This window comes from Cyprinodon tularosa, unplaced genomic scaffold (genome assembly GCF_016077235.1).
Source record: "Cyprinodon tularosa strain WSP-4 unplaced genomic scaffold, ASM1607723v1 ctg17, whole genome shotgun sequence".
NCBI lineage: Eukaryota > Metazoa > Chordata > Actinopteri > Cyprinodontiformes > Cyprinodontidae > Cyprinodon > Cyprinodon tularosa.
Window position 1 is genome coordinate 4,591,258 of NW_024038531.1, and position 27,890 is coordinate 4,619,147.

Here is a 27,890-nt window from a genome sequence, read left to right on the forward strand (position 1 = left end):
GTTACAGTTTGGAAATATTTCTGATGTGCCGAGAAAGGCGGATCCCCTTTTGCCACTTTTGTCTTTCAGAACTTCTGTTGGAGCAATCTTTGCTTTTTAGTCATCGACCGCTTCATTGTATTTGACAAAACGTTGCAGCGCTGCACATTTGACAGCCTTCTATATCTTGGGTGTTGCTCCTAGCGGCCATTAGAAGAGTGTTAGTCCACTGTTAGCGAGCTAACTTTTTACTGCATTACAAGGAAGGTGCTACACGCAAGATCATGGCAGATAAAGAGCTAATGTGGGCTTTAAAAACCGGAGATTTGGACGAGGTTAAAGCCAAGCTGGTAACGGTAGGAATGCTGTTTTAACTTTGTTATTTTCCGACAAGTGTTAGCTTTAGCCGAAAGTAAGAGGAAAAATAGGTTTTGTAGCCTTTCATGCTAGCCGGTTAGCTACCAGCGTTAAGGATATTACATGTATAATTTATTGCAAAACCGGCCAATGGGAACTTCTACGCGTAGCTAAAATTTTACAGCAGCTTAAAATTATTTAATTGGTGCTAACAGTTAAACTTCCTGCTAAAGCAGAAGTCTTAGCATCCACATAAGTCGTCGATAGAAATTGCTGTATCGAAAAACTTAAAATGTATATGTTGTGTTTGTTACAGTTGGACAGCAGTAATTTATTGTTAATCAATAGTTATGGGGGTTTGGTTTTGTTAATTCTAAGTTTACTCAGCGTGCATGATGATTAATCTATGGCAACCTGTTGGTAAGCTAGCCAACAATAGCACCGACTGCTAACTCTAGTGCTTATAGTGTTGCACCACCAACGAGTTAAATGTTTGTTTTATGCACATGTGTTTTATAAACTAGTCTAGTGTTTTTAATGGGTTGAACACGTTTTTAAAGTGCGCTTTTATGTTTGTAATTAAAACCTAGCTGGCTAACCAACCAGACAGGCCAAAAACCCAGCAGTGTCTGGATTTGGAGGGCGGGGATCCCAGCTGTCGCCTTAGACGGTGGGCTTAACCATGTCAAATTTAGCTTAACAGGAAGGAATCTAAATGTACCTTGGTGATATATTGTCCTTAGTGCTGTCAATCGATTAAATTTTTTAATCGCGATTAATCGCATCAATGCCTGAGTTAACTCGCGATTAATCGCATTTTAATCGCACATTTTTTTTCCTGATTGAAAATCATTTAAATACTCTGGATGACATACAAAAAAATACATACAGGCTAGGTTTGTGCCAATGTTCTTTTTTTAAATGAAAACAGGTCACAGATACTGATTTATGCCATAGAAACATATGGCAAGAAGATGGCATGTAGCAAAAAATAACAAATATGTAGCCAAAAAAAAGGCCCTGAAAACAGGCTGATGTAAAAGACAGTCTTTACAGTTAATACAGTCTTTTGAACAAAGACAAGCATTTTACCCTACTGCTATAAAATTTAGTAGAATTAACATTAGATGTTAATTAACCAAGGTAATAATGAACAATTTTCAATCAATACATCAAAATCAATAGACCAACATCACTAGATGAAGGTAGTCTATGCTCTCTAGAAAGTTACTTTTCAGCCTCTTAACAAAAATGAGAACACACACACACCCACTCACCCACACACAGACACACCCACCCACACACACACACACACACGATACCGACAAGAGTGCCGTAGCAGATTCCATTTCACCTCAGTAATCTGTTTTCTCAGCGTATTTCAGGTTGCTACTAGTTACCAGACACTCAACTTGTTTGTTGGTGGTGGGGCTTAAAGAAAAGGCACTAGCGCCACCCAGTGTATGAGCGTCTTTTTTCCTTGAGGAGCTCCGCTCTGGAAGCCTATGAGAAATGCATAGACTGGGGGAAAATAGCCCCGCCTTCCCGCAGGCTGCAGCGGGATGCACTTGGAAAATTGTACCATAAAACCACATAGCGTTAATCTCACGTTAAAAAAATTATCGCCGTTAAAATGGCCTCGCGTTAACGCGTTAATAACGCGATAATTTTGACAGCACTAATTGTCCTCATACTATTCTTATAGATTTGCAAAAATTAAAACTGTTAGCTTATTTCCTTATTTAGATACCAGATGTGGTATGGAAGGTTTAAAGTAGTGAATGTGCAAATGCTTTTCCTTTTGAATAGATGTTAGGCTAAGTGACTTTGACAACTTTTATTATCATTTCATTTTGTACAGCTTTCATTACATGTCCATTCCTTAAAGTGCAGCAGTGATCAAATGTTAACAGTGTGGGATTAAAGTGCCTACTCTGATGAAGTTTAAGACCTTCATTCTTTATTTTCCCCTCTTAGCAGTTGCTATTAGCGTTTGATCGGTTTGCATCCTGAGCTCAAGGGTCAGCATGTTATTCTCATAAAGTTCAGCATAAGCTCTGTAGTATGTAGTAATAAAAAAAAATAAAACTGTTGGTTGTTTATTTGCAGTGTTGGCTCTGAGTCAAACAGGAGCATATCTAACAAAGAAACAAAAACAAACATTTTTTGGGAAGTTACTCAGAATATAACCAGATTCTTGACTATACTATAGATATACATACAACTTTTTCAAACTGTCTTTGCATAAGAAAATAAACGTGTTAAATGACCGGCGCATAAGTGCAACCAATAGTCATGCTCAACAGATTTAAATAATATTAATAATTTAACTTTATTTATTCCACATTGGAGAAATTTACCTCTGTATTTAACCCATCCCTTTGGGGAGCAGTGCAGTGCCTAGGGAGCAGTGTAGGGTTAAGGGTCTTGCTCAAAGACCCAGAGTGGCTGTCTTTGGTAGTGGGGCTCAAACTCATAACCTCAGGATTCCCAGCCCTAACCACTAGGCCTCCATTACCCCCTTAAAATGGCGTGTGCAACCAATTTGGTTGCATTCTAGAGTCCAGAAGAAGAGTCTCATATTTGCTTGTCAAGGTATTGATGAAGACATTTGTTAAAGTCGTAGGGCCAGTTAGTTATACGTCAGCTCGTACACCTAAATTTGACCAATCATATATCAACGGTCATCTGTCAGTCAAATTTTTTTTTCGGTCATAGCATCTTGATAAACAAGATTTGGGTTTTTATGCAAAAAAAAGCACCAATTTTTGAATATTTCTCTATGAAATGGTTTAGGCCCCATAGAACAAAACATGTTTTTCTGCAAAACATGCCTTTAAGTGTTGCCACAAAAGGTATACATACCACAATGGTTTCACGACCTGAAAGGTCATTTACCTTTAAAAGAAAATAATGGGTTTTACAACCTCCTCGTCCACCCACACTATTGAAACCATGACATGAAGCTACTACCTAGCAAGTTATCATTTCAGTTGCTCACTCAATTAATGAAATGGACTACATAACCAATTTTAATGTTTTGGAAATCTAGGACTTTATATTCACTTTGAAAAATTTGTTTATTTTCCTGTTTTCCCATGTGAAGGTGTTTTAAGGTCATAGCATCTTGATTCATATGTCACAGCAAACATAGGCAACGGTTGAAATTAGAAATAAGTAGGGTTGTCACCATACTAAACTTTTCAACTCGATACCGATACTAAGGAAAATATTCGATACTCAATACCGTTTTCAATACCACAAGCATAAAAACAAATTCTAGAGAAATATTTTCATTAATAAATAAAATACAATAAAGGTTGTATGCTGTGCACAATATTAAGCAAGCTTGATAAAAAAACTTATAAAATTAAAATCAAGTGTTCCTTCCTTGTCTATGCTTTGCACGCATAACAATGACACTAGCCAAATCGGTTAAGAAACAAAAATTATTCTCAGCAGCTGCACCTCTTACCAAAAAAAAGTCTGAAACTGAAAAGTGCACAGAATTATTCAATCACACAGTGTTCTGAAAGTGAATTGTCCTCTATTCTGCACTTTAGATGAATGACTGCTTAGGTGCCACTGGTGGTGGCACTGTATTGATACTTTTAAAAACGAGTATTATCCAGATACGTTTCAGTGTCGATACTTTTTTGAGTGTCAATACTTTTGACAACTCTAGAAATAAGAATAATTTCCTTTTCCAGTGTTCACGGGGATGGACGTCTGTGTCTTCAGCAGGCGTAGAGCTAACAGAACTAGCAGCATTGCGAGGCAAGGGCTCAAACATGTACGGCTGGAAGCCTTCTACACCAAACCAAGCTTCTGCCGCCATGGCGTCCTCGTCCACAACATCTTCGTCCCCGCTTTCCTCCTCTAAATAAAAAATGGATGACGGGGGAGACTCATCCACGACCTTTGACACAAAACTCTCTTCCTCTTGCATGGTTCTGCTGTCTATGGTGTTCCTTCCCATTGGGAACCTACTAGCATTAAGTTGCTAACAGGTTAGCAAGGTGCTTCAGAGAAACTGGCCGCCACCGAACTTGCTTGTGAACCTTCCGTCACAACAACCCCACCCTCTTGATAAACGACCAATCACATTCACTTTATTCACCCATGTAAAATCGTGCACCACTCGGGAAAATTTTTACGACTGTAAAAAAATTAAGTTCTTCTTTACACATAAAGGGAAGTTAAATGTGCTAAAATAGAGCTCTACCAAAAATAAGCTGCTGGGTCTTTGAAATGTTCTGATCGTTTATCAGTTTGACAAACAGTAAATTGTTATCGGTTTCTTTATATTTAACTTTGTCCAATAAAAGTCAGGGACATGCTTTGATCCATAGATTGGATTGTTATTTTAATTCTTTAATTACCTTTTTGTTGTACTCAAAACTGCTATAGTGATCAAAGAACCCGATAAAGTTTTTTTTGTCTTATAGTTCTTAGGATAAAAATTGCCATCAGTCAAAATTTGAATTTGCAGGCCGGTCCATACAAACTTAAAATCTGCTTTGCCAAATGAAAGCCTGAACATGGTGTCTTTATGCTAAAAGTAAGAATACCTTTAGATCATGTAATGGTTTTTATCCCTTCCATTATTCTTTAAAAAACCTTTGGGGTGGCAGAACATTCTTGGACATGTGATATTCTGAAGGACTTTAGATATTGCTGATTCTTCATTTAAAAAACAGATGATCAGTTTAAATGTATAATTACAGCTTTTAATTTGGAGCAAAATTAAGTTGCAGTCATGAAGTTTCAAACATTAAGTAGTTTTCTTTGCAAGTCTGAATATAAATATATAATATAATATAATCCTTCTTCCATTTAATCAGTTTCCAGAGCCTTAGCCATTGATGGTAACAATTAAAAACTTTTAAATGAGGCTGAGATTCATTATCCGTCCCTGCTAAGCTCCAAAATGAGGAATCATGTTCATTACGTCAAAGTTGACCTTCAGTGTAGTTTGTAGGTGAGTGGGTGACAGTGGTGCTGTGGGGATTATTATATGATTCTGAATCAGCGGGACATTACATTTAAGGTTTTGGGAGTAATATGCTGTAACGTTCCTTTCAATTCAGCAATAGTAAAACCTTTGCTTTGCAGGTATTCAGCAGAGCTGATGTTCAGATTATCTAGCACACTGATGTCCTTTTCTACTATCTGAAATCAAAATGCCTCATCTGAGATAGAATTAGATAAGGATCTGTGTGAATCATGTAGCGAAACTATAATTTCTGTTTCATAAAAGTGGATATGTTTGCCATGTAATTACAGAGCAAAGAAGGGAAGTTAAAACCCTAACACATACTTGGAAAGCCCTCAAAAATGAGATGCATTTTATTTAATTAACATATATAGTTACTTTAGCATTCATCCGGATCTCAATAAAATTGCATTTGATATTTTATTGAGTTTTAAACCAGTTTGCTAAGATAACACTGGCCCACCCTCCTAAGGTTTCCTAATATCAAACTGCTGTCTAGGGGGATAACTTCTCTGTCTGCCTACGTATATTAATTCACAGGGATCATATCTCTTTGTTAATACTTTGGCATCTCTTGCCTTTATTTTTGTGTAGAAAATCAGATAAACATGTTTTTTTATGAAGGATGTCACATTTCATTGGTGGTGTTACCGGAAGCTCAGCTGCTTGGTATGTGTATGTGTGTGTGGTTTGTAGGCTAAAGAAATGAGGAAGCAGGCCAAGGTGTTTCTCGGTTTTGTGTCAAAAGCAAAGTTTAACAGGCTGTTATTATAACTACAGCAAAGTAGGTAAACAAAAGGACATGATGCCAGTATTTTACTTGCATAAAGTGTCAATACTTAAAATTTTCATCAGGCACAATAAGCCCTTTCTACTTTGCTGAATGTTTACAGTTTGCCTGAGTTTCAATATCTCGTCCAAACAACATGCTTTCCTCTTTTTCAGGCTGAAGATGTAAATCGGACCCTTGAAAGTGGAGGGAAGCCTATTCATGTTGCTGCAGACTTTGGCCAATCGGAATTGATCGATTACCTTCTTAGTAAGGGAGCAGATATCAACGTAAGAGATGCCATCACAATAGTTCACAATATGTTTGCATTCATTTGCCTACTGTCTAGTGTTGCCATAAACACAGAGTATAACTGCTCTCTTCTGCTTCCCTTACCACTCAGTGTTCCTACTCAACATTGCAGAATTGTACACTTTCTCTGCTACTGTTTGTTGGTTTATACAAAATCAGGTGGTCTGTTTTATTTTTTTCATTCATCGGCTAGTGCCCTAGCTAAAGCTAGTTAATGAACATCAGTTATAAAGTGTCACCACAGATTCTGACCTATATTTTGATCCAGACTTTAACTGTAGATGAAAAAGCTTTTTATCATTTTATTAAAGCTCCTGGTTTCTATTTAGGGCCGCTATCCGACCAGAATATAGTCGTCTGTCCCAGATTTTAGTTATTTCCATTGTTTGATTGTTCGCTTTGTATTTTATTTTATCCCCCGTTTCTGAACTCTAGTCCCTACTAAATAAAATACCCTGACTTGTTATTATATGAATATTGAAAAACATCTACACAATATGATGCTTCCACCACTCTGTATACCATGGAATTAGGGCTGAAACAAATTGGTTTAATCGTGATTAATCATTTATTGTAACAATCGTTAACTAATTCAGTAATCAATAAATCATTAACTAGAGAAAAGAGACTGTAACACATGCATTTAGCTGACAGAGCAACACACAGAGCACAGTAATAATACCCAGATTATAAAAAAACTATGTAAACATTTTGCATTTAAGATAAGAAAAAAAAAATCCTCTGTCAATATGCTCTATGCAAAACTCCTCAAGTGGAGAAGTTTTAGTTCCACCTGGCTTTATTTAATAAAAAAGTCTTATTTAAAGAATCTTTGGCTTGGATCTTGGATAATTGGATCTCTGGCTATCTGATTATTAATCCGGAAAATAATCGAAAGTAGGGCTGGGCGATAATTCAATAACGATATATATCGATCGATAGACGTGTGGCGCAATAGAAAAAAAGAGAGTCGATAAAAGTTCGATAAAAAAACGCAGTTTTCCTTCCTTCTCATTGTAGCCTAGCATGTAGGTTTATGCTAGTCACTACTTCCTCCCAACCAATCACAATGGTGGACCCAGGCACGCAGTCACAAAGCGCCGCCCTCTCAAACCACAACACAGAGCACATGAAGCTGTCGCAGCAAGGAGAGGCGGGGGTGGTGGTCCATTTATTTATTTGTTATATTTTTTTTGGTCACTTTTCTGGTTACTTTAGTTTATTCTTTGTCAGTATTTAATAACATAACTCAGGACTCTTAAGTTATTTTTCTTTAAAACAATTCTGTTATGGTTAAAAAAGTTGGTTAAATAAAGATTTAATTAGAAGTCTGTGTTTGTGTTCTTTATTATAATTAAATCATTTAGCAATATCATAAACTGTCCAGGCAGAGCTGCACATAAAATATGGTTTCAAATTTTTTCAATAATTATCGATCAATATGCATTTTTTTTTATCGATAAGCTTTTTTTCTATATCGCCCAGCCCTAATCGAAAGATTAATCAATTTGCAAAATAATCATTACTTGTAGCCCTACATGGAAGTGGTGTGCTCAGGGAAATAGTTCAGCTTTCTGTTACTAGTAATATTTTATTGGCAGAAAATTCCACTTGGCATTAGACTTATTGGAAACAACATTTCTTATCATTATCTTTTAGTTTTCAGTGTTAATGTCATAAAGTCACTAAAGATTTCCGAGAGTTTAAATACTTTTTAAAGACTCTACTGCCTGCTCCTGTTATTGAAGATTTGTACCTTGTTCTGTCTCCACAGGCTTTAGACAAGCATGGCTTCACTCCACTATTGCTTGCCTGTTTTGAGGATCATTATAGTGCTGCTAAGCTCCTGATTGAAAAGGTAGGTACCTCATTTTCTGCATGCATTCATGAACGAATATGTAAATGTGCATTCCCTGATGTCTCTCTGTCATCTATACTTGTTGATGTCAGATGCTCCCCAGTTAGTGCTGATGAGGTAACTCCTTGGACAAAAGGCCCTTTAACACAGTTCTATGCAGTCTGTGCTAGAATGTCCAAAGTGCATTGTGTCACATGCTGCCCGTTCTCCTCTAGTACTATCATTCATGGTTGTACAAACCTTTATGTAAAATTCTCCTAGTGTGTTTTTTCTTGGGTATTTACCTTGGATGTAACCATGCTTGGTACTCTGTCATGTTCATATTGAAAATTTAATTGTGAGCCGAGATTTCTACTTTGTTTTTTTCAGCGTAAAGCTGCCAGTAATGACATGAATAAGAACTTGGCATTTCTTACCGACTGAGCTGATAAAGAGTTTGTGCTTTTGCCGTTCTCTTACCCGTTTGACATGACTCAACAAAAAATTTTACATTTCCTGTTTAATTTGGTTGTTGTTGGGTTTTGTCAAAGTGAAAATAGAGCCAGATTTCACATGTTCTTGAAGTGTTTCAAGGGTTTGTCTTATATAAAGTAATATAAAGTCCCGTTTATAATAGTGAACCAGATTTTAATCTCATAATACTCTCTACTAAAATGCATGTTATCTAGTTTACAACCATGAAAGATTTATGTTCTGTTTGCTGTTTATCTTTGTAGGGTATGTCCAAGAAATTAAAAACTAGTAAAGGAAATTAACAAAAAGATAGGATGGCTTAAAGTAAGAAGCATGATCTGGGAAGGATCTATTTTGAAAAACAATTAATTTATTTTTTCTCTGGTTTGTATAAAGTACAAATCAATCTGTCAATCTGTTAGATCTAGACTGGTTTTGTCTTAATTTCCATTTGGTCTGCTCTGCTGCAAAGCATGTAGGTGCCTAAAATCATGCTCTGACCACAAAATAAAGGTAGAAGTTAGACCAAAGCAATTGGAAGAAGCTTTACAGCACCATGTACAACTAAAGGGACGGTTATCCTCCCGCAGCAGTGTGTTGCAGTAAGCTTGTCGCAGATATTTTTGATTTATGCCCAATTTCGAAGCATGGTCTGCTTTAAAAATGTTGGCCGTGTGATGTGACAGTATTTTTGTTTTTCCTGTGGTTTATCAAACACAAAATCTGGTAATTTTCCACTTTTTGCACAAGCTCAGCTATACTGTGTGACAGATTCTCCCATTCTGAAAGACTGCATGATGTGATGTAGCAAACTTAACAAAGGCTGCTCTGTATTGTGGGTGTTTATTAGGGCTGCAACTAACGATTGTTTTAAAAATCGATGAATCGGCCGATTATTTTTTCGATTAATCGATGAATCGGACAAAAAATATTTTTTATATTAACCTCTTTATTCCAAAATAAACATTTTACACAGAACAAACAAGCACACGAGTACAGGTTGCTCATTAACTGTACTGGTGCAATATGAAAAATAAATGTTTGTGTTAAAACTACGCAAACTTACATGAGAAATGTAGCTGTACATCCACAAAATATAGGGTACTTTGTTTCATAAAGCGCCAAAAAAGACATTTTTGTTTTTAAAGCCCCTCAGGGGTTCAAACAATAGCCCCCCCCCCCCATTTCAACAAATTCGTTTTTTTAGACTAGAAGAGTTCTGCCTTTTAAGAAAGGAAAGTATAGCAGGTAAAGTTGCTACTTGAGAAAATACTGAACCATAGAGATAAAAATAACCCTGTGTAAATTGTATTTGGAATAAAAATGAGAGAACTAGGGGTGCTAAAAAACACATCCTCCAAAGACAGATATTTACATGGGAATGTGGCATATAATTAATTGACATATTACTGATCTTGCTGGATTTTATTCTGCTTTACTTCCATAAATTGCAGGATCTTCTTTTCTTTATCTTCGCCAGAAGATTTAAACTTTAAAAGCCTTGCCCTCATAATTTGCAAGTTAATTTATTTAAAAAGAAAATATAAATGCTGCTTAAGCTAATTCAAATGAAATTAAAAGTAAAATAAGTAGCCAACCTTATCACTGTAACCTACTAACAAGGTAAGGAAAGCATCAGATGAGCTACCTGAGAAACTAACATTACGTTTCCCCACTTTAAAACGAAACAAACTTTGTTACTCATCCTGCTGATGAGCTCTCTTCACTGCCATTGAAGGCTCCAACGTGTTTTCTTTTCAGGTGCTGCGTCATAACAGTGGTGGTTCCGTGCCATGTTCATTTGTTTTTACAAAAGTTGCATGTTACGTGTTGTTTTTCACTTTACAAAGCGCATTGTGATCATTGTGATCAATTTGCGCCGTCAATCCCGGCGCATGCGCGCTTCATTTGCAGTCTGGACGCTGAGGATAAACTCCTCACTAAAATCCAGCGGCTCTGACTGCAGCGCTGAGAGGGATTCCTGTGGGAGAGGGAGAAAGGGGTTGGGATGGGGGAGGCGCCCCACGGCAGGCAAAAGCCGCCAGTGACACCGTGAAAAGTCGCCAGATTTGTCGCTAGTCGTTTTTTTGAAAAATAGTCGCTGGAGGGGTCTGAAAAGTCGCTGAGTTGGCAACACTGCAACTGCGGCGCTACTCGCTCCGCCATATTTTTTTTTCTTCCCCCGGATGACGGCGGCGGCGGATGACGCATTAATCGCGCGACACAACTAATCGATGATTAAATTCGTTGCCAACGCTTTTAAAAGTCGATTTTTATCAATATTATCGATTCGTTGTTGTAGCCCTAGTGTTTATATTGGGCAGATGAAAAGATGGACGTTGGTGCATAAACAACGGCCTTTTCTCAGCTTTGATAAGGGATGGCTCCCCCTAACTGTTTTATGGAATTAAACTTATTAAATAGTAAATAACTAAGCAGGACATTTTCTCTTTGTCATTTTACTGTGTACAAAGACACCGCCACTTTTAGTCACTTATGAATGTGGTCAGTTCAGTTGCATTTCTCAAAGGGTTTTTTAGAAAGAGGAAGTTTGTATAGGATATCTTGCAGGGAAAAGGGTGTTATTGTGATAAGTTTCCTCTTGACAGTCAGTTATTTTTAGTCTCTTTCCTTTCTCTAAACAAAGTTTTGACTATTTAGTACAATCAGGGAGCAACATTGAAAAAAACAGCAGTTCAGTAGCCAGTCAGTTGGATGGATATTATTACTTTATACCAGGGGTGCTCAAGTCAAGTTCTCAATAGCTTCCATCCTTTGCCTTTTAGATGCATCGCTTCTCTAACTCACCTGAATCTAAAGGCTCAATCCCTTCATTTAGCTCAGCAGAGGCATGGTGATCTAACCTGACTCCGCCAGATGGATTTGCTCTGCATATCCATCTGGAAACCTTCCGTTGCAGTAATTTTCGGAAGGAGCGAAAATACTGGTTAGCTGATTGGCCTATGTTGGTGATAGACGGGCCAAATAAACCAATCAGATCAACGAAGCATATGATGTACTAACAGAGCGACGACGAAAACACAACCACAAGCCAGGCTACCCTTGCCGAAACCAGTCGGGAGAAGGGCAAAAAAACATCTTTTCCTCTGAGAAAAGCCTCCAGAGCAGTGTTTTGCTCTTCTTTCAGTGAAGAAATACTCTGTAATTCCGATAAAACTTGCTCGATAGCCACGCTAACGCTAGTTTCATCGGCTGAAGCCGCCATGTTCTTTAGACTGAACTGTCGCGCTTCTCGTTGCGTCACACCTCAACCCGCCTCAAAGCCAACGCTGATTGGACGTTCGTTTGGTGAACGGCTCCAAATTTTCTTTAACAGAGAGTCTCCAGACTGATCTGCGAGTGAAACCTTGCAAGCTCGCAAGATCAGGATGGTCTCACGAGGCGAATGGTAATCCCCCACTCATTTGATTCAGGTGTGTTTAAAAATGGAGTGCATCAAAAAGTTGCATGATGGTAGCTCCTGAGGACTGGACTTGAGCAACCCTGCTCTATACACTCCATACATCTTTTGCTTCTATGATAATCAACCCCGCCTATTTTTCTTTTAATCTTTTCTACATAATGGAAAGCGAAATATATATCTCCCCTTAAAGTCGTAGGGAAACTGCCGTTACAACCGTTGCATTTCCGAATTCTTCCAAGTGGTGCACGAGTTAATAAAGTGAATGTGATTGGTCGTTTATCAAGAGGGTGGGATTGTTGTAGCGAAGGTTTGCAAACAAGTTTGATTGTGGCTGGCATCTTGAAATCCTCTTGCTAATCAGTTAGCAACTTAGTGCTAGTAGGTTCCCAATGGGAAGGAACACTGGGACTTAACTCAGTGGTAAAGTAAATTATTCTTATTTCAACCGTTACGTATATTAGCTGTGCCATATGAATCAAAATGCTATGACCAAAAAAATTTGATTGACAGATGACCGTTGATATATGATTGGCTGAATTTATGTGTTCAGGCTGACGTATAACTAACTGACCTGCATAAAATAAATAAAAAAAGAGAACCTCAGATTTTAAGACAGGATTTTTTTTCTAAATTTTGGGAAAATATGGTCTGATAAAGAAGACATTTATATACATGTTTAAGCCAGAATGGTTTTACATGTAAATATGATTTCCCTACGACTTTTGAATGCAAACGTTCAGATTTATCCGGGAAGACAAAATTAAATTGTCTAGAGCTGTTTTAAACGAAATTTCGTTTTGTATGCACTCGTGTATACAAAATAAATCTGTCCAAGTCCAAGACGCTACTCTTAGCCACCCCAGCAGCAGTGATGCTAGGTTTTATTGCTTTTATTGGGTAGAAAAAGAAAGAGGAGAAAGGAAAAAAAAAAATGCAGAGTATTGGCCGGTTTGGCCTGACAATCCAGCTTTTCTGCTGGCGGGGCGGTAGCGCATGGGTTCACATACCTGCAAGCACTCAGGGTGAGTCTGAATTGACGACAGATTCCGAAGGGTGCGGGCTTCATGTTTTCATAGAACTTTACTCTCGTGTGCGTGCAAATAAGGAGTGTTTAAAAACATTATTTTAAACGTTTTTTTTTAAGTATTACGGCTGGTGAAATTTCATATGTTGTAAATATAAACCAGCAAGTGATCAATTAGGGGATTAAACATTTTTGTAACGCTGAAATTCTCATTAGTACTAAAAAGATGTGCATTTAGTATTTTGCGGTGTGCTTTTGTTTTTGTTTTTTTTCCCCATTGCACTTCATATAAGCTTTTCTTTAGAATTAAAAACCTGGTAGAGATGGCGAAACATGAGAATGCTTTTGGCTGGACTTTTGGTTTTCTCTGTAATTATCTCTTATCCCACAAAAAAAGGATTATCATCAGGGTGCAGCTAATGGGTAAACTGTCACTGCAGGTACCAGATGCTAATTCTTCTACTCTTATCCATTTGAAAACCTGCCTGCTGCCTCAACAGGAGATTAATAAACTGACCCAGAGCCAAATCATTGACTGCTGCTTGGTAACCACTGTGTCTGGTTGCACCGGTAGCACCACTGCCACCCTACTGCAGTTAATATAAAGGATCACACTGAGGATACTGCATTATGAGCAGTTGGTTTTGCAGGGGGGGAAAAAGGTTCATTTTCTAGTGCATCTTGGGAGTTGACACCTGCCCTCCAACTCTATGGTGCGCTGCTGTTGGTAATAAATTATGAAATGTGCTTTTTATTCAAAAGGTGGCCCAGCTGTAAGATGTTGGGCATAAATATGAAATGCACCTTCCAAGCACAGGCCAGCTAAATAAAAATCTCCCAATAAAAGGGCAAACAGAGATTCATACATTGAGAAGAACATCCACATCATTTTTATGAGGAACTATGTTCATGGCTGGGAAGATATAAAGTTTTAGTATGTCTAGTTAGTTCCTCCATCTTTCTGTGGGTTTTTCGAAAAAAAGAATTGAATAAATATTTGCACTTCTCCATGGTTTGATCAATAACTTTTTGTGTTGGCTCTTAAAACATCAAACACTTGTGAAATACGAACAACTTATAAACTTTTGAGATTCTCCTTTACTTTTGATACAGTATGGATTTCCTTTTTTTTCATTTGCTGATGTTGCCAAAGGCCAATACACTGAAATACGTGTTGCATTTCAAATGGCTATACAGGTGCTGGTCATAAAATTAGAATATCATGAAAAAGTAGATTGATTTCAGTAATTCCATTTAAAAAGTGAAACTTGTATATTATATTCATACATTACATACAAACTCATATATTTCAGATGTTTATTTTGTTTAATTTTGATGATTACAAATGACAACAAATGAAAATCTCAAATTCATCATATCAGAAAATTAGAATATTGTGAAAAGGTTCAAAATTGATGGCCCCTGGTGCCACACTCTAATCAGCTAATTAACTCAAACCACCTGCAAAAGCCTTTAAATGGTCTTTCAGTCTAGTTCTATAGGCTACACAATCATGGGGAAGACTGCTGACTTGACAGTTGTCCAAAAGACGACCATCGACACCTTGCACAAGGAGGGCAAGACACAAAAGGTCATCGCTAAAGAGCCTGGCTGTTCACAGAGCTCAGTGTCCAAGCACATTAATAGAGAGGCGAAGGGAAGGAAAAGATGTGGTCGAAAAAAGTGTACAAGCAAGAGAGATAACCGCACCCTGGAGAGGATTGTGAAACAAAACCCATTCAAAAATGTGGGGGAGATTCACAAAGAGTGGACTGCAGCTGGAGTGAGTGCTTCAAGAACCACCACACACAGACGTATGAAAGACATGGGTTTCTGCTGTCGCATTCTTTGTGTCAAGCCACTCTTGAACCACAGACAGCGTCAGAAGCGTCTTGCCTGGGCTAAAGAGAAACGGGACTGGACTGCTGGTGAGTGGTCCAAAGTCATGTTCTCTGATGAAAGTAAATTTTGCATTTCCTTTGGAAATCAAGGTCCCAGAGTCTGGAGGAAAAGAAGAGAGGCACTTCATCCACGTTGCTTGAAGTCCAGTGTAAAGTTTCCACAGTCAGTGATGGTTTGGGGTGCCATGTCATCTGCTGGTGTTGGTCCATTGTGTTTTCTGAGGTCCAGGGTCAACGCAGCCACATACCAGGAAGTTTTAGAGCACTTCATGCTTCCTGCAGCTGACCAACTTTTTGGAGATGCAGATTTCATTTTCCAACAGGACTTGGCACCTGCACACAGTGCCAAAGCTACCAGTACCTGGTTGAAGGACCATGGTATCCCTGTTCTTAATTGGCCAGCAAACTCTCCTGACCTTAACCCCATAGAAAATCTATGGGGTATTGTGAAGAAGAAGATGCAATACACCAGACCCAACAATTCAGAAGAGCTAAAAGCCACTATTAGAGCAACCTGGGCTATCATAACACCTGAGCAGTGCCACAGACTGATCGACTCCATGCCACGCCGCATTGCTGCAGTAATACAGGCCAAAGGAGGCCCAACTAAATACTGAGTGCTGTACATGCTCATACTTTTCATGTTCATACTTTTCAGTTGGCCAACATTTCTATAAATCCTTTGTTTTTATTGGTCTTCAGTAATATTCTAATTTTCTGATATGATGAATTTGAGATTTTCATTTGTTGTCATTTGTAATCATCAAAATTAAACAAAATAAACATCTGAAACATATGAGTTTGTATGTAATGTATGAATATAATATACAAGTTTCACTTTTTAAATGGAATTACTGAAATCAATCTACTTTTTCATGATATTCTAATTTTATGACCAGCACCTGTAGACTAAAGCTCTTAGCCAATAAGTAAACACATACAGGTGCTGGTCATAAAATTAGAATATCATGAAAAAGTAGATTGATTTCAGTAATTCCATTTAAAAAGTGAAACTTGTATATTATATTCATACATTACATACAAACTCATATATTTCAGATGTTTATTTTGTTTAATTTTGATGATTACAAATGACAACAAATGAAAATCTCAAATTCATCATATCAGAAAATTAGAATATTACTGAAGACCAATAAAAACAAAGGATTTATAGAAATGTTGGCCAACTGAAAAGTATGAACATGAAAAGTATGAGCATGTACAGCACTCAGTATTTAGTTGGGCCTCCTTTGGCCTGTATTACTGCAGCAATGCGGCGTGGCATGGAGTCGATCAGTCTGTGGCACTGCTCAGGTGTTATGATAGCCCAGGTTGCTCTAATAGTGGCTTTTAGCTCTTCTGAATTGTTGGGTCTGGTGTATTGCATCTTCTTCTTCACAATACCCCATAGATTTTCTATGGGGTTAAGGTCAGGAGAGTTTGCTGGCCAATTAAGAACAGGGATACCATGGTCCTTCAACCAGGTACTGGTAGCTTTGGCACTGTGTGCAGGTGCAAAGTCCTGTTGGAAAATGAAATCTGCATCTCCAAAAAGTTGGTCAGCTGCAGGAAGCATGAAGTGCTCTAAAACTTCCTGGTATGTGGCTGCGTTGACCCTGGACCTCAGAAAACACAATGGACCAACACCAGCAGATGACATGGCACCCCAAACCATCACTGACTGTGGAAACTTTACACTGGACTTCAAGCAACGTGGATGAAGTGCCTCTCTTCTTTTCCTCCAGACTCTGGGACCTTGATTTCCAAAGGAAATGCAAAATTTACTTTCATCAGAGAACATGACTTTGGACCACTCACCAGCAGTCCAGTCCTGTTTCTCTTTAGCCCAGGCAAGACGCTTCTGACGCTGTCTGTGGTTCAAGAGTGGCTTGACACAAGGAATGCGACAGCAGAAACCCATGTCTTTCATACGTCTGTGTGTGGTGGTTCTTGAAGCACTCACTCCAGCTGCAGTCCACTCTTTGTGAATCTCCCCCACATTTTTGAATGGGTTTTGTTTCACAATCCTCTCCAGGGTGCGGTTATCTCTCTTGCTTGTACACTTTTTTCGACCACATCTTTTCCTTCCCTTCGCCTCTCTATTAATGTGCTTGGACACTGAGCTCTGTGAACAGCCAGCCTCTTTAGCGATGACCTTTTGTGTCTTGCCCTCCTTGTGCAAGGTGTCGATGGTCGTCTTTTGGACAACTGTCAAGTCAGCAGTCTTCCCCATGATTGTGTAGCCTATAGAACTAGACTGAAAGACCATTTAAAGGCTTTTGCAGGTGGTTTGAGTTAATTAGCTGATTAGAGTGTGGCACCAGGGGCCATCAATTTTGAACCTTTTCACAATATTCTAATTTTCTGATATGATGAATTTGAGATTTTCATTTGTTGTCATTTGTAATCATCAAAATTAAACAAAATAAACATCTGAAATATATGAGTTTGTATGTAATGTATGAATATAATATACAAGTTTCACTTTTTAAATGGAATTACTGAAATCAATCTACTTTTTCATGATATTCTAATTTTATGACCAGCACCTGTATACACAGGAGACCATTCAATTCCTTTGAATAGAGGCTTAATGAAAACTTAATGGACACTCTGGCAGGTCAGGAGTGTCGGGTTACTGACCCACTGGGGTTTTGTGTTCCTCCATAATCCAGGATTGTGATGATGCGGACACCGTGGTAGTCTTTTCTTATTCTTGGTCTCACTTGACTGGCGGTTTCCTGATGACCAGATAATGTTTGGGCTGTGAAGTGTTCATGAGGGATCGTTATTCAAGTCGAGAAATGCTCATTACCATAAGTGGTGTTAGGAGTGTGTGACTGAGCTGAATTGCCGCTGGGGATGGAGGTGCTGGTGGTAATAGGAAGATGGTCTTATTTTTTTTTTTTTCTGAACTGTTAAACCATCTTGCATACCAGTTAAATATGGAGGATAAAAAGTGCCCAAATGAAATAAATAAATACAGCATTAAATAAATAAATGTTTCAATAATGAATTAAATGTGGAATTAAATAAATATGTAATTCATTAATTAAAACCATGTCACTAATATAAAGTGCCACAATTAAATAAATAAATACAGCGATAAACAATTATTTAAATATGTAATTCATTAAATAAATCACCCATCAAAGTTAGGGGGCGGTTATCTAACACCTGATTGGTCACCCTGCACATTAAGGCGAAGCAAATCGATTACAGAGACTCGATTCGCGTTAACCCCGCCACCTAACTTTGATGGGTGAGTTTGACAGATTCTTTTAATGGTTTCGATGCACTGCGACACAGGACCATGAAATAATTAAATTCACACTGACATAATTATATATATTTTTTTAATAAAATGAAGAGGTATTTTATTAAATTAATGACACATTTATATATTTAATTCCTTATTTATTTAATGAATTACACATTTAAATAATTGTTTATCGCTGTGTTTATTTATTTAATTGTGGCACTTTTTATCCTCCATAGTTAAAACATTACAATGTATATAGTTGAGAACTTCCCCAGCTTGTTAGCTTCCTGGCAGAAAGTGTTGATGGTAAAAGGGCTAAAGTGTAGCTATACTGCCACAGCCTTGCGACTAAATGAGGTCTGTTTCTAGGGATCATTTTGAACCAGCTGCTAATGACTTCCCCAGAGCCGGGCAGAAAACTACTGGGAAATGGGGCTTGGTCCTATCTTTTCGTCCTCCCTTCAGTCTGAACTCAACTCAGTAGAGTACAGAAAGATTGGTTAGCCTGTACCTGATATGGAGCGGCAAATGGAAATATTTACTGACACAACAAACACCTCATCTTGGTGTTTACGTTAGGCAACGAGTGTTTGCTCAAACTTCGATAAGGAAGCAGCCTATATCAGATGAACATGATCAGAGAAGGATCAGTTTCGTTTCTGTTCTGAATCCTTCCTGTCTCAGGTAAGATGAATCACAACAAGCCAATCCTCTGAGGATTTTTAAGAAAGACAGTTATGCTCTTCTTAAAATTTGAAGGCCTTACTTTTAACAATTTTTAGTGGAAGCAATTATCCTGTTTATGGTTTTGTTTCATTTAAAATTCGAATAATACTTTACTAATAGCAAAGGAAAATTTAATTTCAGTTATAGGAATTTGTTGGCCATAAGCAGAAAGGTTCTGCTGTATAGGTCCATCTTACAGGAGAAGCCTCTGACTGAAGTCGCATTGTTTCTGACACTTAGAGGAAGTAATGCATCTTAAATTGAATCCAGGTTGTGAAATTGTTTACTTTAAATTAAACTTTTTGAAAGCATAGTCAGTTGTAAAAAGTGTTTATTTAAATTCTATGAGGTTTTTTTTACGTAACTTGAAAGATGCAGATAAGTACTTTGCTAATCAGGACAAGGAGCTCAAGCAAAACCTTTTCTTAGAGTCTCTTATCTTTGCATTCACTGTTACCTGAGCTTCTCTTTACTCTGCTTTTTTGTTTTTTTTTACTGACAAGGCGTTCATCTGTTAAAATGAAAGACAAAACAGATTCAGACAGTTGGGTATCCTATGTCATGTGTTCTAGTTTCTCTGCCCTTCAGTGCATTTTTATGATGCTTCACAAACAATATTAAGATGTTGGCATTCCAACCATACAAAAAGTAGTTCAATCGTTGCACACAGCTACAGCTCAGACTTTACGATGAATCTGCAGGGTTTAAAACTTCACAGCTCACGATGTATTTTCTCACACTAGCTACGTTTACATGGACACAACTAATCGGATTGAAGGCCTGATCAGATCAAAAATGTTTCATGTAAACATGTCAGACTGAAGATTCTAATCCGATTCGGTCCGATCGGATCTAAATTTAATTCCGAAAGAGAGGTGGTTTTTGCCGATCGCCATTCCGATTGGCGTCCATGTAAACACCCATTCGGATCTTAAGAGTAAAATAATCTTCACTGCGCATGTGTGCGACGTCAGCGTGGCGTTTTTCCGCCTTGTCAACAACAGGAAACCACCGGTCGCTCTCGCTCTTGTTGTGAACAACATGGCGGGAGGAGTCTAGTAACGCCGACTTATACACTCAAGTTTATTTAAAGCTGCAGGAAGCAGGAATTTATCCTCCTCCTCTTCCTCTTTTCTCTCTCCACAGCCCACTCGCTCTCCCACGCCGGTTCAATCGCTCATTCTCTACATTTTCTCTCGGACATTTCGCTGCCAAGCGCTTTTTCCCTCCTCTCTCCTTTTTTCTTTCCGCTCGCTCCGAGCGCATCGTTTGTCAGGCCTCCCAAAAACCAGACGCAGACAGAACTGCCAAGTTTGGCAGGAAATTCTGCGCATGCTTAAAAGATTTAATCTGATCCAACGCTTGGTACATGTATACACACGTCATGATCGGATCATTTCATTTAGTGTCCATGTAAACGGAGATTTTGAATTTCCGATCAACCAAGGATCGGATCGGGGAAATTTTGCGCATGTAAACGTAGCTACTGTGTGACCCGACGCTTTGGTACGATCTACCTGCTCACACTGCACATCTAAAAACCACGTCGGACTCAACTCCGCAGTGAGATGGTGCTACTTGGACTTGTCTATCCAGAAGCCAAATGAGTAGAACAGGAATATGAAGCTCTCTAGAGTGAAACGTACTGACAATTTGCTTGTTCACATATTTTATAAAACACCTGAACTGACCATTATTTTCTTTCTTTTTTCTGGCTTAATGAGAGCAGTGGGCTTTAGCCTCAGGAATGAGTACATATCAAGGTACTAATTTTGAGCCTGGATCCATATTTATTTTTGATTCTGTTCATGGTGGAGAATCCTGCTTCACAGCAGCAGGTTGAGCCAAACATCCTCTAAATGTGCAGGATCATCTTTGAGCACGCCATTTCACTTTTCTTTCACCAGTTCACCGCAGTTCTTCCAGCAGTCTACACCTTCTCTGCTCTCTTTTTCTCATCGTCTTCTCTTTCTTTCCCATCGCCCGGCTTGCCACAGGTTGGCCTGCTGTGTCTAAAAGTAGCAGCAGCAGCAACCCAGACTGACTGGAGAGCTTTACCGTACAAACTGGAGAATGGGCGCAAGTGACATTAGACACTGCCGTCGGACAACACGCAGGCATTTATAAATCCCGATTAGCCAGCAGGTGAGTCCAGATCTGGACCACGGTCTGCTAATCTGTGACCTATGATCTATCAGATCAATGAGGAGCATTGTTTAGAGTAGCTTTCCAGTTGTCCGGATGATTTGTTCCCGTTTTGTGCACTCTGACTAAAACGAAGCGGGAGCAAACGTAGGAGAAAGATACGCATCCACTAAGGGAAAAATTCCACAATGCACCGATCTGCGCTCAAAATCAGTGCTGTTCACAATCGTGGCCATTCACTTAAAAATTGGCCGAGCGCTGCCGATAGTTCTTTATTCAGAACAAGTAGGACTTAAATCTGTAAAAAAATAAAAATGAAGACATGGTGGCATCATTTGCAGCAGTCACAACATGAAGATATATCTATACTTCACAGGGAGTCATCTGCATCTGACAAAAACTGTTCAGGCTGTCTTAGACTTGAAGAATAAATTTCTCCACTCTCCATTTTTCTTCCATAAAAGGGTGGGACTTTCAAAAGTAATATTTTTTTTTCATTCTTTCCTTTTAGAGTTCTTGTGTGGTTAGCTGTGTTAAAGTGTAGTTTGTTGGAAAATAAGTCACTTCCAATCTGAGCTTTCTGACTCTGTACATCCAGCATATCTTGGTTCATTGAACTCTTTTTTTTTTTTTTTTTTTCTTTTTTTTTTTGATTCGGGTGCATTTTAGTAGCCCCCATATTAAATGGAAGTTTTCATTTTTCTTTTAAGATGTATTTTTTTTCTCTATAAAAATATAGCTTATGGGATTTCTCCCACAACCTTGTAGCTTTTCAATCAGTCTGAAGGATTTTTGTCCAGAAACCTCTGAGGTTGTCAGCATGGATTTTGGTGAAGGCCGCCTGGTTTAGGCTTCCAGACATGGAGAGCTTTTTAAAGGGCATGGATTTGGCCCGTCTGCAAGTCTACTTTTTTAAAGGAATGCTGTTTTAGGAAGTATGTGTCCCTTGGGCGATTTCATTGAAATTGTTCAGACTGCTTCCATACATGATGCCTGCTTTAGCTGGCTTGCCCTCAAAGTGTGACTTTAAACTTTGAGAATTGGCAAAAAGTTTAATATTTTTGCCTTTTGTGCATTCTTTGACCAGTCAGCTTAAAAAAATCCAACACATACGTACGAAATGTGGTGAATTTCAGGGCACTGCTTATTTTAATGCATTCTGAGATTTTGGCTGACTAACTTCCCTGAGGGGAAAAAAATAATTAAAACGAATGGAGTGCTTTTCTCTTTTGGAAAATATTTTGTCCACAGCTGTGGTGAGAGTACTCAAGATTTCTGAGGGTTTTTTATAATTTAATAAAATCATGTTACAGCCAATATTTACTTATTTAAAATGAAAATAATCTATATATATATATATATATATATATATGTATATAAAAAGGAAACAACTAACTATTATTTTGCAAATCCATTAATTATATTTTGATTAATCGGATATTAAAAGATACTTTAAAGTCGACTTTTTGTGAAATGAAACCAAGTGAAACTAGTTTTCCACTCGAGCAGTTCTGGATAGAACCGATTGACAAGAAAATAATTTTATCTTAAATGCAAAATGTTTACTGAAATGCTAAAAAAAAGTTGTTGGTCAAAGGACATTGGAATTTCATAGTCTGTATTCATATGAAATCCTCCCAAATTGATCAGTGCTGCGTGACTTTCAATGAAAACATCCCAGAAAGAAATTAAAAGGATGTTTAAAGTTGTCTTACTTCAAATACTGTGAGACGGCGCTTTAACCTGACATGAGGGCTGACAGATGCATGGTTCTTGGAAATGTAATCCATGTTGCGAATTGACAAAAGTCCCTTCTACTCTTTCATTCCCTCACCAATTAGAGATGTAGATCTGACAGAGTTTGCAGCCCTGCCAAATCTCTGCAACTCTGGATACGCTCTGTTACCCCTGAAACATGGAATTTGCACGACAGCGCCTCACCCGCTGCCGGATACTTGAACCGGGTCCCATTGTTTTTTGATGCCCTGCTCCTCCACGCAACAATACGTTCTGTTTGCCTTGAATCTGTAAGCTCCTGCATTAAGAAGCAGCTCAAACAGTGGGATCTCTCCCATTACATCATTTGTCATTATAAGTGAATTCTGCCGTCTCGTTCTCTATCTGTAATTCTATGGACGTGTTTGTTTCTCTGTAATCCAAAAAATAGTGTCCCCACTCTGCTTTCACATTGATTCTCTTATTGCTCTGGGCTTAAATAGATTTGGACCTCAGCATCTCACTGTGTTTTGCGTGTGTTGTTTGAATTAAGATGGACTGACAAGGAGGTTCTTAGTGATTGAGTGAGAATGAAAGTGAAGGCTTGTTTGTGTTGCCATTGTAAAATACCCAGGGACCCTGTCTATAAATGCCTTGGGCCGTTTGCACCGATTTAAAGAAAGCAACTCTGACAAGTGTGGCCGGGCTATGTTGCCCCGAGTGCCATCGTCCTGCATGTCTCGCATTCAGAGCATGCCGTCACCTGCCGCTTAATGACTCTATAGCTTTTCTTTCTATTTATCTGCCAAAAAATGCCTTCAAATTTCACCAGAAAAAAGGAGATTCTTCTATTTCTTTAACTGAAAGGTTAAATCTAATCTGCACAATCCAGTCTGTAAACAGATTGGATATAAATGTCATCTAGTTTCTGTAACCTCAATAATTAAATTCAGTTTATTTATATAGCGCCAAATTCACAACACATGTCATCTCAAGGCACTTTAACCAGATCATACAGTCAAATTGATTCAAAGTTTTCTATCTAAGGAAAACCAGTTGATTGCATCGACTCATTGACTCAAATGCAATCCCTCACACTAAGCATGCTTGTAGCGACAGTGGAGAGGAAAAACTCCCTTTTAACAGAAGGAAACCTCCAGCAGAACCAGTGTGAGCGGCCATCTGCTGAGGCCAACTGGGGTTCAAGGAGACGGAAGCAGAGACACAAAAAGCAACTGTAAAAGGCGGCCCGTCCAAGAAACACACAGCCAGGCAGACGAGCTCCGAGCCAGCTCCCATGCCAGAGGATGAAGAGAGCACATCCAGCCAGTCACGGTCAGAGAAACAGGACTACACTGGAAAACAGGCCGATCTCCAGCCTCTATAAACAAGGGTGTTGATGGAAGCAGCACAACTGATGTTTCTCTCCAGGGTGGCATCACAGCCGAACAGGCAAGGCAAAGCTACTCTAAAGCAGAGAGAGCAGAACGTTAGAGATTGAACTAACAGATTCTGCAGAATAGGAGAATAGAGATAGAATGAAGCAGAATGATGAAATGGGGGTCCCTATGTCCTCCAGCAGTCTAAGCCTATAGCAGCATAACTATAGAGATAGCTCAGGATAACCTGAGCCACTCTAACTATAAGCTTTATCAAAAAGGAAAGTTTTAAAAATAATAGTAAAGGACATAATTTAATTTTTAACAGGTTTGCTTAAATGTAAACTTGTAGATTTTTCTTTGAGCTAAACTGTCCCTATCAGATGAAATAAACAGGAAAAACCAGGAAACCACTGACCCTCACAGTTGACAAGCATGGTGGTGGCAATGTCATTTATAACTAGTAATGTTTGTGTTGTAAGCAATAAAGAACAAAGAGGCTAACTCACTTTGTCCACCTTACTACAAGAGGTGCAGGTTTTTTGGTCGTTCTGTTTTGGTCCATTAAACAGTTCCAAACGTGATGTCCCTGAACTCAAGTCAAACACTTTGACTGTTCCCAAGCCTTAGTTTGTTACCAAAACACCCAAACTTGTTCAAACAAGCTCTTCTATCTCTCAAACTTGTTGTCAGTAAAAGGCTTTTTTTTTTTCTTTCAACATTTAATCAATATTAGTGAATTAATATATTATGGGTGCATTCATGTCTTAAACCTGTGGATTTTAGTAAATCCAAAGTTTTATATTAAATGAATGGCATTAATGTCCCCATTTTCTATTTTTTATGCAATGACCTTATGTGTGTTTTCTCTGTGGAATCTGCTGTTTCGTTCCCTCATCTTATTAGAATACTTTTTATGTTCAATGTTTGGATCAGGGTTCCCGCAGGTCCTTAAAAAGTCTTAAAAGGCATTGAATTCTTAATTGGTATTAAAATGTCTTAATTTTTAAAACATCATAAATGGGATTATTTTTATTATGATTTATTTTGTAATCTAAATAAAACATTAAAATTTACCCTTTTTTTTTATTTAAAAAAATAACGGCTCGCCATTATTGGTTTCGTCCCGATAGAACCAATAAAAGCGTTGTTGCGGCCGGGACATTTGGGAGATGCACCATTTACTTTTTGTCTGTAAAATATGAGCAATTGTAAATGTAACGAAAATTGGCTCCAACCAAGAGTTTTCTCCATGGCTAAAACCAGGGAACATACATGAGTCTCAGTGGATTTTGTGCAAGAAGCGATTCAAGCTCAGAACGATGGGAATTAAGGCAGTGGAGTCACACATGCGAAGCACGAAACACAAAACGTCAAAATGGAGTTACAGAGAAACAGCCGGTATTTCGCAGTTTAGTTCCACCCTTGTCTCTGCAACGCCTCCACTTATCGCCAAATCAAACATACTAAGAAAACCATACAAAGAAAAATAGCTGCAAAAAAGACTTAGCACTGGTTATGTTGTGGCTTTAAAACTGATTTGTTTTGTTCCCTGCTAAAACAAAGTTTGTGAATTCAGTTAAATATTAAAATATATCTGTCATTTGTGTGTTTTTAGCTTTCCAAAATTTGAAACATTAGTGCAGTGGTTTATGTTAAAATAAACCTTTGGGTTAAGTTGTCGCAAGAAGGTTTTTCTTGTGAATTTGGTCTTAAATTTTTATTTCAAGTGGCACTAAAAAGTCTTAAAAAGTCTTGAATTTAACTTGCCTTATGCTGTAGGAACCCTGTTATCAATATTAGTGAATTAATATATCATGGCTGCATTCATGTCTTAAACCTGTGGATTATAGTAAATCCAAAGTTATATATTAAATGAATGGCATTAATGTCCCCATTTTCTATTTTGTATGCAATGACCTTATGTGTGTTTTCTCTGTGGAATCTGCTGTTTTGTTCCCTCATCTTATTAGAATACTTTTTATGTTCAATGTTTGGATGCAGAGCGTCACAAATAACCCCTGACCAGATGTGAGTCGGACTCAGTGCACCTATTAAGCAGTGTTAATATTCATGTCCCTTCACCTCCACAGGGAGCTGACAAAAACCAGAAAGCACCCGATGGCACAGCTCCCCGTGATGCTTCTTCAGCTGACGTGATTAAGAACCTGTTCTAGTGAGACCCCAGCATACGGGAGGTGGCTGGACAGGTGGATGAACAGGCTTACAGATGGATGCAGTGGTCCCCTGACAGAAGATGGACTCGCCCCATTTATTCCAATCAACCTCTGTCTTAACACTGCTTTGGTCTGTTTGCTGAAGGTTCATTTTTGTCTGTCTGGTGATTTTCCTTAACCTTATTTTTTTTTTTTCTCTCTCTCTTCCCCCAAATGTTTGGGATAGTATTTTCTCTTCTTTTGGCCTCTGTTAGCAGGAAAACATCTAATAATCTCCCTCAGGTAGCAAATCCTGCGGGAGTTTTGTTAAACCTGGATCATATAACACTGTTCAGACTAGTAATTAAATTTTTTAAGGTTAGCACTTACACGTGCATCTGAAATTCTGCTGTCTCCTGTAACCAGTAACAGATCAATAGTGTGTTCATTTTTCCACAGTTGTAGTACTTGTGGCCAGTGTTTGAACTCATGAACAGTAACTGCACTGTGATAAATAGGTTGGATTAAAATGCAAGGTTGTAATGTTTCATTAAGTACAAAAAGAAACGCAACGTGTCGCCTCGTTCTTTTCGATTGACCAAACTGTATCATTTTGAACCTTTTTAAAAATCAGTTATGGATATGAGCTCATAATTTTTTCTTGTTTAGGTCTATTTCTCTCATATCAAATGGCATTTAATGAGTTTTTCATAATGGAGTGAGATTTGTTGTTTTTTTGACCAATCACCATGCTGGGTTACTAGAAAGACTTGAATGTTGCAGTTTTGAAACCTGTTACTAAATCATTTAGAAAAATGGCTAACGGCACATAGAAAATTACATTTCAGAGATGTTCGTTTCTTCTCCACGATGAGTGAGATGTCAAATAAAAAGAAAAAAATACTTTTTCATTGCAACAGCTTTCTTCGATCCGGAACTAATGGGCTCCAGGTGCTGAGAATGATGTTTAGATAAGGGTTACAGTTGAAACCTGAGCAAGGGGCTGTTAATATTTCTCCTTGCCTTGGATTTACTAAGATGCCCTGCCTTTTTTGCTGCATGTCAAAACTGCCTCTGCTTTTATGCTATGAAATGGTTACTGTCCTCTTGGTTGCTTTCGAATTGATTGCTAAATATGTACTGAACTAAGATGATCACGCTTACTTTGTTGTGACAAAAGTCTGGAGAAACCAATAAAAAAAATTACTTTAACTGTTTTGTTTTTTTATCTTTTATTTCTAATTTTAATCCAAGCAGGAAACTGATTAGTATGGAGGACCAACTCTGCCATATTTAAAAATAAATACAGAAATAAATAAATGCTCAATAAATACATACAATTAATTACCAACAAAAATAAAATAAAATAAATGTAAGTACAAATTAAATTATAAAGTGAGACATAAATGTATATAACTCTTAATTAGCTTCCT

At 38.1% G+C, this 27,890-nt stretch overlaps 1 protein-coding gene across 1 annotated transcript; it reads left to right on the forward strand.

Moving 5' to 3' along the window:
- mtpn (myotrophin) lies at nucleotides 1-27,669 on the forward strand. Its single transcript, XM_038281368.1, has 4 exons — nucleotides 1-335; nucleotides 6,278-6,391; nucleotides 8,188-8,271; nucleotides 26,395-27,669. The coding sequence occupies exons 1-4, from the start codon at nucleotides 264-266 to the stop codon at nucleotides 26,476-26,478; spliced, it is 354 nt and encodes a 117-aa protein (XP_038137296.1). The 5' UTR covers nucleotides 1-263; the 3' UTR covers nucleotides 26,479-27,669.
- The last annotated feature ends 221 nt before the right edge of the window (nucleotides 27,670-27,890 follow it).

Coding starts and splice junctions, on each gene's coding strand:
- mtpn (XM_038281368.1), top strand. CDS start 264: ATGGCAGATAAAGAGCTAATGTGGGCTTTAAAAACCGGAGATTTGGAC. Junction 6,392..8,187: donor GTAAGGGAGCAGATATCAAC/GTAAGAGATGCC, acceptor CTGTCTCCACAG/GCTTTAGACAAGCATGGCTT. Junction 8,272..26,394: donor CTAAGCTCCTGATTGAAAAG/GTAGGTACCTCA, acceptor TCACCTCCACAG/GGAGCTGACAAAAACCAGAA.